General features: G+C 45.8%; 1 protein-coding gene across 1 annotated transcript in view; it reads right to left on the reverse strand.

Moving 5' to 3' along the window:
• Window positions 1–13992, reverse strand: part of DOCK1 (dedicator of cytokinesis 1) — a 380982-nt gene that overhangs the window by 323166 nt on the left and 43824 nt on the right. The window contains 3 exon segments of the mRNA XM_025047519.1: window positions 6589–6723; window positions 11822–11922; window positions 12246–12335. Coding sequence (XP_024903287.1) covers window positions 6589–6723; window positions 11822–11922; window positions 12246–12335 — 326 coding nt within the window.

Genomic DNA, 13992 nt, shown 5'->3' on the forward strand with positions numbered 1-13992 from the left:
ACACGCCGCGCTGCCCCCGGGGCCGGGCGATAGGCAGAATGCGCGCGGATGTCCTCGCGGCCAGACCACGTGCGAGGGGTCTGCAAACCACGCGCCTTCACGCTGCAGGGCTGGCTCTAATCGGAGTTGTCAGTGTTAACATAAGACATTCTATAAATGTAAAAACAACAGAAATGTATGGAGAGAGAGAGAAGCAGGGAGGAAGGAAGAAAAGGGTGGAAAAATTCAACTTCAATTCCACCCCACACAGATTACTCCATTAATGTGTCGGTGTATTTCCTGCCGGTGGTTTTTAAACCTATGAGGTCACATAATGGACAGGCACAGAGACACTTAATTGTCTAAATTTAACATAATCTTATAAGCATTTGAGAATGACATAACGGTAAACTCAAAATTATTTTATTTCAGGGTTATGGTAGTACACAAATTCATTTGTCACAGAATTAATGGTGATGGGGAAACTTTCAAGAGGTAAAACACGCTCAATAAATGGGTAAGAAAGTTGTGCCCTGGTTACATGTATGCAAATACATGTTGTTAATTATAAATAAGTTTCATCCGTAAATTATTTATTAGCCGTTACCTCAAGTTGCTGTATTACTAAGAATCAATGCATTTGCATTTTTAAATGTTTCAACTCAGATGTTTTATTAATATAGACTAGCTGTCTGCCTAATTAAAAGTATACCACACCTGAAAACTTGTATACGATGGAAAATTTTGTAAACTAAGTCATAATTAATTACCCTAGAGGTAATCTTATATTTAAATGAGTTCCATGGTAAAGTAACACATTCTGTCTAAAATGGGAAATTGCAACCTAGTGTATCTGTTTTATAAAGGGTTTTCAAGTGGGGGTTTCCTGGAAGGGCACACCAAACAACTGAAGCTCCGGGGTCATGAACCTCTGCTTGCAGGTGACATGGACCAACACCTGGCAGACACCGGTGCCAGAACTGTGAGCCTTCGAGCGTGCAGTCATTCTCCCCACTCAGGACACTGGTGAATTCCTACAGGTACATGGGTCAGGAGACTAAAAATCAAACCGAAAACCTCCGTAAAGCACAGTGAAGTTTTTATCAGTCTCTGAGATAATGAATGGAGTTTGGAAAATGCCAGGGAAAGGGGTCCCTGCTAACAGAGCAGACGCTAAGTTGAAAACCGTGAAGAACCGGGGCAAACGAATGTAGCCTGAGGCTGACCAAAGCCACACGCAGCCCTGACTCAGTACAGCCTCTGCAGAGTAAGGTGGTCGGTGCCATGTTCTCTGACTAGGATGGGAACAAATCATCTCTGAAAGACGGTCACGTCATCAGGAGCTGTTACAGTTTCACACATGCACAGTTCTGCGTTCAGAGATGACTAAACACAGCAAAAGACCAGAATAATGGCCAAATCAAAGAAGAAAAGAAGGCAACAGAACAGATGTACAGTTGACCAAGATGTTACAGTCGACTAACAAGAATATAGAAATATATTTCAAAAGAGAAAGAAGGAAATATGGAAAATAGATGGAGAAAACAATAGGTAAGGTGGGAAATTTTAGTGAAGAAATGAATCTCCAGAAAAAGATCAATGAAAATTCTAAAATTAAAAGTATGCATGTAATATATGAAATTAAGAATTCATGATACAGACTGAATTTAGATTAGACACAGTGAGAAGACAATTACTGAAGTGGAAGGCAATCCACAGGAAAATCAACAAACACAGAGATGGAAAACACAGGAGGAGTGTCCGAGATATGCGGGGCACAGTGATCTGACACACATGCAACCGAGAGATACATGGAATGACGTTAGAATAGACAATGGCCAGGAGTTTTCCAAAAGTAACAAAAAACATCAATCCAAACATTCCAGAAGCTCTGAAAATCCAACAGAAGGTCAATAAAAGCAAAGTATCCTTCTGTTATCCACAGCAAAACTGCTAAGAACCACAGAAAAAGAGAAAAATTGTAAAAGCAGCTAAAGGAAAGGAAAACACCATCCCCTTCAAAGACGTAACAATAAGTCTGAGAGCTGACTTCTCACCAGAAACGATGGCACGCAAAAGAAGGGGGAACGGCACCTGGAGAAAGAAATAACTGCCGACCTGGAAACTATCCTTCAGAAACAAAGAGGAAAGGCATTGGGAGCATGTTTCTGTAATGAAAGGAAGGTCTCTAGAGCCTCGCCAGTTTTATCACAAAGCAGGAAGAGTCACTTGTTTGAGCCGCTTAAAGTGGAGGAAGGAGTGAAAGGAGCTAGAGGGATATCAGTAGACAAATAGATGCATAAAACCTAGTCATCATCCCTTGCTCTACTTACGAGTTATAGGAACCCGTTAAGAAGGAATGACAAGATCTTTGTCTGCAACCTGCATTCTATTTCCGTTACCCAGGAAATGAGAGCAAGATGACAGATCTGCGGCAACTGAGTCATGATCAATAATTATTCAGATGACAGGCAAACACTCCACAAAGCACCGGAAAGGCAGAAGAGAAACACAGAGATAACTAGCTTGATAATTTGCTGCAGAAGGTCTGATACAGGATGTGTGTGTCTGCCCACTTTCTAGTTAACGCAATACACCCACACAGAAAACACGGACAAACAAAAATTAGCGAAGTGCCCCTAATTGCCAGGAATCTTTCTGTGGGTTCCCCGGGACCCAAATGACATTGGGCCACAGTTTTAAAACTGCAATTCCATTTCAAAACAAGATGAGCTTTCTACACACACAAAAAAGTATGGATTTACATAGTGAGAAAGACAGTGACATACGATGATAAGCTTCAGTATCTTCATCTCCCAAGTTTCACCTCTTTGTTCTCTGGAAGAATAACTACTGTCAATTATCCTGGAATTCTGCAAAGCTACCACATTTTAGAAAAATACAGCAGACCATTTTAAAAGAGGAAGGAGGGGGAAAAAAGACCTCAAAAGTTTATTCCAACTGCAAAAAGAAAAACACGCCTGTCAATTCCAGCTGTGAGCACAATTGTTTTTCTCCCAAGGTAATAAATAAGCTGCAGCCAGGAAAATGAGAACACGAGTTAGCTCTCCCACCTCCTCTGAAACGACCCCGCGAGAGCTGCCTGGGACCCGCCACAGACCAAACGTTCTAGACATCGGTGTAGGACACGGGACTGCTCTTTCTTTAAGCAGCTATGCAAAATAGGAATATTATTTCATCTAAAATTAGCAGCTTTATATCACGGATGAAGAAGCACTACTGAGAGGGAAGAGTGAGCATGGGGCGGGGGTGGGGCAGGGGCGGGGCTGAGGCGGAGCTGCAGGCCTCTAGCCCCAGTGTCCCTGACCTTAAGGTCATCTTCCTGCCACAGAACCTCTAAGATGCTAAAATATCTACTCAGCAGTTTCAAACTACAGATTTCCACCTGAGAAGCATGATCGCATGATCACAATGTGGCTACAATGGTGTCTCAACTTTGAAAGAGAGAGAAGGAGGAGGGGGGAGAAAGGGAGGCAGGAGGGAGGGAGTTAAGCAGGGAGGGAGGGATGAGGGGAGGGAGAGAAAGAGGGAGGGAGGGAAGGAGGGAGGGAAGGACAGAGGGAAGGACTCTGACCGCCAGGATCCCGCTTCATCGTGGGGTCCGGTTAGGCGAGGTCAGCAACACCCAGACAAGGGCCCTGGAAGGCTGAGGAGGCCGCGCTGCCTTTTGACAAATGCTGCTTCTGGCTTCTGACCTCTTTGCACCTTTTGTCCTGGGCAGTCTCAGCCCATGTGACACACAAGTTATCCCAGCAAAGAACCTGGTTTGAGATCAGGCTCAGCTCCTGCTGGAGCCGCTCCAGGAAAGGCTGACACATGGTCTGTGCCAAGCACTGGACCAAAGTATTCCTTAGGGCACCAAACATAAAGCCCTTCCCAGCAGGGCCTGGCAGGGGTCCACGGGGCACCTCACTCCATCTCTGCACAACCCGGCGGGGCTGAATCACGTCCACGGGGCACTTAGGGCCTCCATGATTTACAGCCAGAGCTACTGCTAACAGGAATCTCCGAGACTGACCCCCCGAACCAATAGGGAAGGGAGACATGGAGTCTAATTAAATAGGACTGAGTAACCCAGAATAAGCAGAGACGTTCTAAGTTGTCAGGCAACAGACATTCTGGGCAGAAAGAATGAAGAAGCGGGTGTGAGCTGCCCGTCCGGTGTATATGACCCCTTGCACACTTCACTAAGAACACTCTGATTTTGTTGAAAGCATCAATAAGCCTATCTAAAAATCTTTTCCCACTTCCCTTTGCATCTAGGGTGCTCACGTGACCTATTTCCGCCGGTGAGATAAAAGCCCATGACACTCTGGAGGGGCTGGGAAAAGGTCCTTAAAAGGAGAGTGACTGGAAGAGCCGGTGACCCTTCGCCTTTCCCTCTCTGCCTCCTGGGATGCACCCCTGATGGCGGGAGGGGCAGGGGCCCCGACATAAAAACAAAGAGCCCAGGAGGATGGGACAGAAAGGGAAAAGAAGCCAAGGACATGGGGACACTACAGGGCAAGTGCATGAGCTCCAGACGCTTCCTCTGGGCTCCACGATGTGTGGAAAAAAGAAAGAAAAGTGAACCCCACACGGGGAAGGTTCTCGGTGTCGCTGTGACCCACAGCCGGTCACATTCCACATCACCATCCGATCAAACCCGCACACATGGACCACGGTTCTCAGGTCTCGCGCCCCTTGTGTTTTGAGAGTTGATGGAGTGACAGAGAGAAATAACTTGGTTCCTGGGCCACTCGTGTGGCCCCCAATTTTGCCGGGCAGCATTATTTTGTACAGGAGTATGGCATTTCTCACGATAGGAAAAACGCGCCGCTTCCCAACGCACTGACTCTGAACGAGAAGGAAAGTCAGCAGGGTGTTTAGGAAGGGAGCATCCTGTCTCTGAGGCTGATCAAGGTCACGAACTGTACAAGGTTAAAGCTTTTCAAGCAAAATAGGACCAGATCAGCATCACCTGGCTGTCCCATCTCCCATGTTCGTGTAGCTTTCGGTTTAGAGTCATCAAAGGTTGAAAGTTTGGGGGGGACGGGGTGGGGAATAGAAAAGCGAGGTGGAGGTGGCAAGTTCATTTCAATCGAATTCATTCTTAATGAAAAACAATAAACACGGGACAACAAAACCTAGTTCACCTGGTCCTGTTTCACCTCTGACAGTGAGACAATCAATGGCCGTGACCCTTAAGAAAAGAGAGGGCTTGGGTCCACAGCAAGGTTAATTCCTACCAACGGTGAGCAAAGCGAGACGGTGCGCACTGGACACCTCAGCGGAGGATGAAGGAGCGCTGCCCTCGGCCTGGGGCCTTCGCCGGGAAAAGCAGCAGCGTAGCAATTACTGTTCTCCTCGTGGGACACCAGGGGGACAAGAGCGAGACCGAGCCTTTGACGGGGCACGTGTGACGGCAGCCACTGGCCGGTGGAGGGTGCCACGCCGTCTGCGGCTTTCGTGGGGCGACACAAGTGAATGACTCGTCCCGTGGGGCTCATTCCCACGCGGGGCCTCCAGCTTGGATCCGGAAGACCAGCCCTTTCTCTTGGGCCCTTCTGGAAAAGGCTGCTTCCGGCAAACGAAGACCAAGTGAAGAGGAAAAAGGGAGGTGCTCGCTGGGGTCCCCGCGGATCGAATTCTCAGTTTCCCAGTCTTCACAGAATTTTCCAGAGTGCTGTGTTTTTAAAAGGTGACACGTGTTCCCTAATTCTGAGGGACAAGAACGCCATCTCTGTGTTCAGAAGTCACAAGACCAACCTCGAATAACCGACGTGCACCAACATCACTCGCAGGTTGTCACCCAGAGCCACCGTCCCCCAAAGGAACACGCGGTGCGAATCAGCCCCAAGCCCCCGCCCCAGATCTGCCTTCTCTCCCCATCTCGATTCAGAAAGTGTCAGCAAGTGCTTTAATTTTAGCACAGTTTCCACGCTGCGGATATCCAGAAAAAATTACCAACGTTCACTACGCAATGATGGAAGTCATAAACAGACTAATTCATTTGAAGGATCAGAAACAATTCATAAATTCATCCGGAGTATGGAAACAGGTCCCTAAGCTCAAACAACTGAGCATCCAGTCAACGTGGTAGCTGGCTACGTGGGGGCCTCTTCCGGGAAACAAAACGTCACTGTGTTTGAAGGAAACAGACAGAGGAAGCCCCCGTGGTCTTGCCAAGGGAGGCGACTTAACGTGGCCTGGCTCTTCGCGGTCGTCCCTCGTTTGTTTTCATTTCGTTTGTTCTTTGGAGCTATTTTCTATACAAAGATGCACTGAGAAGGACTTCAGAGCCCTTGGTGTGCACCCTGCCCGACACCCGAAACGTCGGGACACTGTCCGAAGCCGATGCTTTCCTCACACGCACACGCCTCTGACTCAGGAACCGGCCTGGCTTCTCTGCATCACACCGTCTGCGGGGCAGATCCAGCAAGAGCGGGCAAGGCCACCCAGTGCTGCTGCTGATCACTGCTCTGTCACGTTGGAAAGCAGGAACAAAAGGAAAGAGAGAAAGGAAAGGAAAGAGGGAGACAGGAGACGGAAAGGAAGGAGGGACAGGATTTTCCTAAGAGCCCTGGCGAGCCCCCCGGCGACACCTACTGGTTGAACAGCACGCGGGAGCGCACGATGAACTTGAAGATGTACTCCAGGGCCTTCATGGCTCTGTACAGCTGCTCGTTCACGCCCGGCTTCTCGGCATTGTCCACGTAGTTCCGTAAAACTTTTGTCAGCTTCCTAGTCATGACGGAAATGCAAATTAGTAAGTCCACGAAATTACAACCCCTCCATTCTTAGCTGGGACGGAAATACACAAGTGGGTTATTCGTAATTTGGTTCACACCTCTCGGTATATGCACATTTGTGAAATGCGCTCCAAACAGACTTAAAGGGAGCCTTAAAATAACTCTCAGAAGAGCGAGATCTGAGCATTTAACGAGCACCGTCTAAGTTTTAGATGCTTTTCTAAGCATTTAAATGTATTTTGTGATTTAATCCTAACAACGACACTATAAGGCAAGTAGTGGGAACTACGCCTAGTGAAATGCACAGATGAAGACATCTAGGCTGAGGCAGGTAAACTAGCTTCGCCAGTATAATAAAAAGATCAAAGGGAGTTAGTTTCTTTACAGCCCAAGAGAGGCAAAAAAAAAATCCTTGCAAGGAGGTGTTATTCTGAAAATGATCTGGAACTAGACGATGGTTGTATGACCCTGTGACGCTACTAACGGTGTATGCTGAATTGCACACTTAAAAGTGGCTGACATGTTAAATGTTATGTTATGTGTCTTTTATCAAAAAGAAAGGCATTCTATGAAACAGTTATTTGTTATTAGAAACCACCTCAGTCACCTCTATTCATTTTAGCTCATCTTCTAAATGAGTTCTTACACTCAAATAAAAATTTTTAAATAAATTTTTCAAATAGGAAACTTTAACTTTTTAATGAGTTTTCTAAAAATTTTATATGAAAGACTCTAAAGGATATACGAGAGTAACACGAGTGAATACATAAAAAGATTTAAATTTTTTGCATTTTCTAATAGGATTGTACAAAAATATTTAGTTGTAAAAGCATAAATGCTTTTACTGTAATTCTCTTAGTCTATTACTTTACAAATTGTGATCTAAAAACAATTAACTCCCTAACATGAAAACATTTAAAATTCTTTTCATGATAATAGAAGTTTTTATATACTTAATATACCCAAATTGGTCAGAATTATTTTTAGATTTTTCATACCATTACATAAGTAATTACAGACAGTTGGGACAAATAAAGTATATATTGGAAGTTTGATTCTGAGTCATAACTTCATAAATTATATTAAGTGCCTACTTCACAGGCATTTTTTTAAAAATCCTTGTTAAAAGTAAAAGAAAAAGCATTAAAATTTTTCTATTTTTCTGTAATTCTAATAACCAGAAAATTCAAACGGTAGTAAATTTGCTCAAAGCTTCAGAGAATGTGAGGTTAATTGAAAAAAGGAAAAAAAAGAGTCCAAAAGGCCATATCCACGTATATCACAGAAACAGTCTAAAATCACATTTAAAAACAAAAAAGCTTCATTAATAAATAAACACATGCAAATTAAAATAACAGGAAGTAAACTGTTTTCTTAATATACTCAAGTAAATAGAAAAGACTGAAAACGAGGTGGTCAGACAAGACCCGAACACCGCTGCGGGCATAATCAGCACATCGTGTTTCAGACCATAACCTGGGGACATCTATTAAATTAAAATCTTCCTTATACATCACCAATTCCACTTGTAACTTATTCTACAGAAACAATTACGAATACTCTAGGACATTCACTGCAACAATGTCTCCAGTAGTCAATGTACGTAGATAACGCAACATCCATCATTCAAGGAGTAGTTAAGGAAAGTATGATACGCCCTTACGATGGCATACTGATTGCATGGCTTTTACACACAAAAGGTGGAGGCCAGACGCCACGTCGTGATAGACGTGGGAAACTGGCCGGAAACGGCACTGAAACACCCAGCGGCGCCGAATGGCAGGTGCAGGTGACAGGTCCGTTCTGCAGTCTGTATTTTCTCTCATTCGCTTTCGTCCAATCCCAGCCTTGGCTTTGGCAGCTTTACAGCAAATCTCGAAATCAGGCTTCTTCTGAAAAGTTATTCAGCCTATTCTAGACATGTTGCTTTTCCATTTAAGTTTTCAAATAGGCTAGTCAATTTTTTCCACAAAAGCATGCAGGGGTTTTAATCGGGATCGCGTTGAAAAGGATAGGTTAATTTGGGGAAAACGGACATCTGAGCAATATTTTATTCTCCATCCATGAGCACGGTCTATACCTTTAATTATTTCGTTCTTTTCAAACTTCTCTCAGCAATGTTTTGTAATTTTCAGGGTCTTTCCCATTTTTCATTAAATTTATTCCAGGGTATGTGATGATTTTTTTTTTTTTGATAACATGGTAAATTTTATTGTACTTTTAATTCCATACCCCAAGTATCTGCAAACGTACAATTGATTTTTCTACGTTAGCTTTGGATCTAAACTTTCCTAAGTCTACATGTTAAATGAAGGGAAGGGGCTTTTAAACAATAGATTCCTTAGTGTTTTATACGTACATAATCACATTATGTGAAAACAACAGCTTTACTTCTTTCTGTGCGTTTGTTATTTTTTCCCATTTTTCTCTGCTTTACGGCACTACATCCAGTACGATGGCAGATGTGTTTAGAACAGACATCCGTGCCTTGTTCCCAACTCAGCATTACTTAATGCCTTTAGCATTAAGCATTAGGTTAGTTGTCCATTTTCCTAGATGTTCTTGGTCAGATTGAAGTTCTCCTCTACTCCCAGTTTGCTGAGTTTTATCATAAATGGATGTTGAATTTTGCCAAATGCATTTTCTGCATTACTGAGATGTAACAATAAAGCATAAAGCTATTAAAACAGTGGCAGCCCACTAGAACTTTCTGCAGTGATAGGAACCTTGTACATCTCAGTTATCCAGGCCAAATGGAGCATCGATCAAGTGAGAGGAAAGGCTGAACCAGGTCCAGGAAAGACAGCTCCGTAGACAGAAAGTCTGCTGGTTTCCTAGAACGGTCCCCGGGGGTGAAGCCTCCCTCCCTTCTCTCCTGGACCAGCACGGGGCACCCCAACGGGGCTCCAGCTCCTGTGAACTCCCATGTGGGCGGTGGGGGCGGTCTGTGTGTGAACACCGGAGCGCCAAGTAGCGCCCACGGTGACTTTTAATTTCTTCTCTCGAAGTTGTTTGTGAAGAAAGGCTAAAGATCTCAGCATTTATCAAAGGAAAGACGTAAAAAACGACCAGGCCAGTGGTCTGGTGCAAGCCCGCGCCTGCCCAGGACTTCTCGAGGGACGCGGGGACAGCACCCAATCTCCCCCGGCTCAGGGACCACAGCATTTGCTCAGCACCAACAGCCTTCGGGTGACTTGGTTAAAACTAACCAGTTAGCTCCTTTGTTTTTCCAGGTGTAAATACTCAAGATTCAAACAGACGAAGAACCACCTGGCATTGGTAGTTTATCAAAACGTAAGAATACTTTTTTCCCAGATAAAAATTTCCTTTCCAGCAGATTCCAGGACTGCATGAGAGAACACTGATTCTCAGGCCCATCACAGCGGAAAGGTAAAATGGCACTTTCTGCTTCTGCCTTTGAGCGACGTGCCCAAAACGCTCCTGTCTTCTTTTGCCACCTCTGAGAATAAACATCATCCCTTCCCCAAGGCACGCAAGGGCGATGCCACCATGAGGATCTGAAATGCAGTGTGGCAAGCTGCTTCGTCCCTCTTTCTGGAATTAAAGTACGGAATCCAAGCTGAGAAGAGTGTTGGGCCACGTGTCAAGAAAGAAATGTAATTGCGAAAGGGCCACGTACTAAGATCACGTCGCGTTAGGAGCCGTCTACGGGCCACTTCCACGGACCTGCCCGGGTTGTGTTCCGGTGGCCGTGGCAAGAGGGGGCTGCTTGATCCGTCCTCACAGCCTATAAGGAATCGTCCAGAGAGCGGACGAACTGGCCATGTCCACTGAGGTGACGAAATGTTTTAAATGAACATTTATTAGCAAGTAGGCACGAGGACTCATCGAAGCTTGTTCCACACGTGTGAGGACATCGCAGCTGTCTGCCCACGCCGGGCTCCACGGCAGACACGAAAGGACCCAGGAGCAGGACAGCCGGGGTCAGACCTCTGATCTTGAGGTCAAGGCCACACACAGGCAGGACACAGGCCTTGACCTAGGGACAGTCAAGGCACAGATGGGAGCTTTGACTCAATTTAATAGCCCTAAAGAGAATCAGTTCTAATGATTCCACGTGGGATATTTTTAAAGAAATTACACCAAATCACCATGCCGTATGCCTGAACCTAATGCAATACTGGTGTGCTCAACTATACTCTAATTTAAAAAGAAATTACTTAAATCCCTTTTTGTACTGCCACTTGCACAATCAAAAGTTTGAATAAATGTCAAACACCACTGTGAGAGACATAGTAACTGTCACAATGATCCTAATAACAATGAAACCTAACAACTTCCTACCACAGCTTTCTAAGTGACAGGGATTATTCCATGCAGTTGACACATAACTCATCAAAATTTTCAACAAACCTACAAACATGCCCATTTTACAGACGAGAAGGCTTTGATCCAGAGAGGTTAAACGTCCTAAACGTGAAGTGGCAGAGCTGTAATTTATGCCCAGGTAGCTGGGCTCCAGGACTGTGCCTCTCAACACCAGGTGAGTGGCCTCTCTGGTCCGGGCATCACACATACCCTATGGTGGGACGCAGAGGGACATATGGGGGGAATGTGGGGACAGGCCGAGAGTAGCTGGGCGAGTGGTCAGAATCCAACTTACAGCCGAAGCTTCCGGAATAAAATGAAAGGCATTCTTTAAAGAGCAAAAAGATATGCAGAAAAATATCCAACTGAATTTTATTCACATTCAACAACAATCTCCAAACAAGAACACATCCATTTATTCTTTCGTCAAATGCTCACTGGGAAGCTACAGTGTTGCAGGCACTCTGCATCTATCTATCAGTTTCAGTGAATATAAACTAAAAATTTCAAAGACAAAGGGAAGGTTTAGAAGAAAGCAAGAATTTATTCCAGAATGTTATGATTATAATTTATCACATACCTGGTTCAACAAAATTTTTAGGTCTGTTAAGAGGGAAACAATAATAAAAATTATCCCAGTACATTCAGAGTTTTCAGGAAGGGGGAGGGAAATGTACAACCATAGACAAAAGTATACGAAAAAAGACTTAATAACGAACCAAAAAAAAGTATTAGTTTTAAAACAACCGAAAAGAACTTACGTGTAGGCTAATGTTGCACTAAAGTGTTTCTTAATGTAGGTTTCCAAAACAGGATTAAAATGCTGAAATTTTCTATCAGCAATGAGTCCAATGATAAAAACCTGTTAAATTAACATTTTTCATTAGCAAAATAACACAAACCCCTTTGGAATCTTCATCTGAATCATCTGCACCTTGTGCGTTGATGAACTACATTTTCAGGCAGGAGCCGGTCTACCTCCTCTTACCCTAGAAACTGCACGTGCCTAACTGAGGTGCCACTGGAAAAAGCTGTCTAGCTCTCAAGTCATCTGCTTTGATTGAATTTACAACTGACAGTGCCTTCCAGGTCACCATGATGGATCCCCTCCCCCCGCCCCACTTCAAAGGCTCAGCACAAAAGTGCATCTCATATCTGAGCGGATGAGAAACAGGGGCCTCTTACCAGAGCATCAAACACTAACGTATCAAAAGTCTCGCTCTCGGAGTTCTCCATCATGATGTTGAACAGGGCATCCAAGGTGTCCTGGAGGAACTGCAGGGACACAGAGGCCAGGGACAAAGCGAGCTCACTCCGCTGCCCCCGCCTGGAAAGGCTACGACGTCTGACGCTACTCCACACCCCCGCCGGTCCCAAACGTCACCTACGAAGCTATTCACTTCGGGGATTTTCCCCAGTCATTAGACGCACGAGATAAGAACGTGAGGTAAGTTCAGAACAAAGTTGTGGGTACCCCAAGGCGGGCAGGGAAGGACTGGCAGCAGGGGAGGCTCTGCGGTCCCCTCCCACAGGGCCATCCAGCCCTGTTCCTGGTTTTCATCAGTGCAGTGACAAGGAGCTCAGCATCAAGTGCTTGAGCATCCTCCCCCATCATTGTCAGATCGTCAAATCTTTGCAGAGATCAAACCTTCACGCCATCTGCAAGCAGCACAATGTTACTGCCAACGAACTCTCCAGGGGACAAGCCCTGGCTCGTCACGGTCACCCGAGTCCCTGCAGCAGGCCTACCCATCCCTCCCAGACAAGTGACACAATCAGTAGCACTGATCGCGACAGTGGGGAGCTAGGGCTGTTTTCTGGCTGTCCAGACACCGTGGTGTGGGATGTGGGCATCGGGGAGGAGGGCCCTCGTGTGGGGCAGTGAAACGGCTTCTTCTGACAACCACCCTGTCCCTAAGAACAGCCACTGGAGGACCAAAACCATCATTTACATTTTCCACCAAAATGGAAGGCTGTATCTTTTACTAAATAAGCAGGTGGTTTTCTCAATCTGTCAAGCAATGTCATCTCTCTACTAGTAAATATACAGAAGGGGGGCCTCGAATCAAAGGGAAAAACTCAAAGTCTATTAGTGTCCTTAAATAGAGTAAAGGAGCCCCATACAGGCTGGGGACACCCTCCCCCATCCCCACCACCAGCCCCGGCTCCCATTAGCAGCTGTGTGGCCTCAGGCAAGTCCAGGCCAACGGGGCACAAAAATACACTGGCCAAGGGGCAGTCAGACAGGCGAGGCGAGGGCAGACAGGACATCCTGTCTGAGTGTCCCAGCATGCACAGGAAGCGGATGCCATGTGAAAACCATTTCCGGGGATGAGCAATAGAATGTGATAATGGACTGGACCGGGACGGAGAACAAGACGTGGTGCACTTGCTTTCTACCGGTAACTGTGACGATAGGTTACAGAAGTACAACTAATTCCTGATGTGATGCAGGGACTGAAAAATGACAAGGGACAAACTTCATTAACTGCCTCTCCTAAAGTTATGTTAACTTATCCACCCAGCTTCCATCTGAATCCGGACGTTTACAGAACCCAGGGAAATTTAAGACGCAGTTAACATCGTCCCCCCGGCCAGAGGCAGCCGACGAGGGCCAGAAGCGACGATGCACAGTGGGAGACGGGGGTGGGCGTGGCTGGCCGGCTGCGCGGTGACCCTGCCGAAGGGGCGCAGGCAAATCCACTCACACTGACGCTGCCCAGCCTGCTGCTTCACGAAGGCCATCTCACATGATTAACTTTCACAGAGATAAGGCAGTCTCCTGCAAGCCCCTCTCACGGAGGGTGAAGGACTGGGCAGCGACAGACAGACCTCACTGCAAGGACTCCGCTCACAGGCATGGCCAGGCGAGGAACGGCTAGCGGTCCACCGGCCAAAATGGAACACACTGGAAACGAAAATGCACTTCCTT

This window comes from Pteropus alecto, unplaced genomic scaffold (genome assembly GCF_000325575.1).
Source record: "Pteropus alecto unplaced genomic scaffold, ASM32557v1 scaffold74, whole genome shotgun sequence".
NCBI lineage: Eukaryota > Metazoa > Chordata > Mammalia > Chiroptera > Pteropodidae > Pteropus > Pteropus alecto.